Source organism: Rhagoletis zephyria, unplaced genomic scaffold (genome assembly GCF_001687245.7).
Source record: "Rhagoletis zephyria isolate East Lansing unplaced genomic scaffold, Rhagoletis_zephyria_1.1 Rzeph_scaffold_06280, whole genome shotgun sequence".
In the NCBI taxonomy this organism is placed as follows: Eukaryota; Metazoa; Arthropoda; class Insecta; order Diptera; family Tephritidae; genus Rhagoletis; species Rhagoletis zephyria.
The window spans coordinates 14,817-15,204 of NW_016163363.1; the positions used below are offsets into that span (position 1 = coordinate 14,817).

Below are 388 nucleotides of genomic sequence, written 5' to 3' on the forward strand. Positions count from 1 at the left end.
GGTCTAAAAAAAACCTAACTTACAGCAATGGTGCATATAAGTAAAGAAAAAAGTAAAGAAGTTAGACCCAAAATCACTTGAGTGTATTATGGTAGGCTATAGTGCCGAAAGCAAAGCATCTCGATTATATAATCCTCAAAAGAGCGAGATCATTATAAGTCGGGATGTATTTTTTCTCAAAAATGAACATAAAGTCAGTAACGATAACCAAGTAGATTATTACTATCCGATGTTAATACGACCAGAAAGTGCAAATTCTGGTTGCGATGCCAGTGGTAATGAATTTGCATCTGTAATAGAAGCTGAAGATGACAACACACATTGTTCCGACGAGTATACTGATGGCTTCGCCAACGATGAAATCGTGTTCCAAGTCGTTCACATGACA

At 36.9% G+C, this 388-nt stretch overlaps 1 protein-coding gene across 1 annotated transcript in view; it reads left to right on the plus strand.

The window, feature by feature from the left end:
• The first annotated feature begins 217 nt into the window (after positions 1–217).
• The window catches only part of LOC108373020 (uncharacterized), a 2,434-nt gene continuing 2,263 nt past the window's right edge, over positions 218–388 (plus strand). Inside the window, exon 1 of the mRNA XM_017628857.1 lies at positions 218–382. Coding sequence (XP_017484346.1) covers positions 230–382 — 153 coding nt within the window. The 5' untranslated portion in view covers positions 218–229. The remainder of the gene's footprint in view (positions 383–388) is intronic.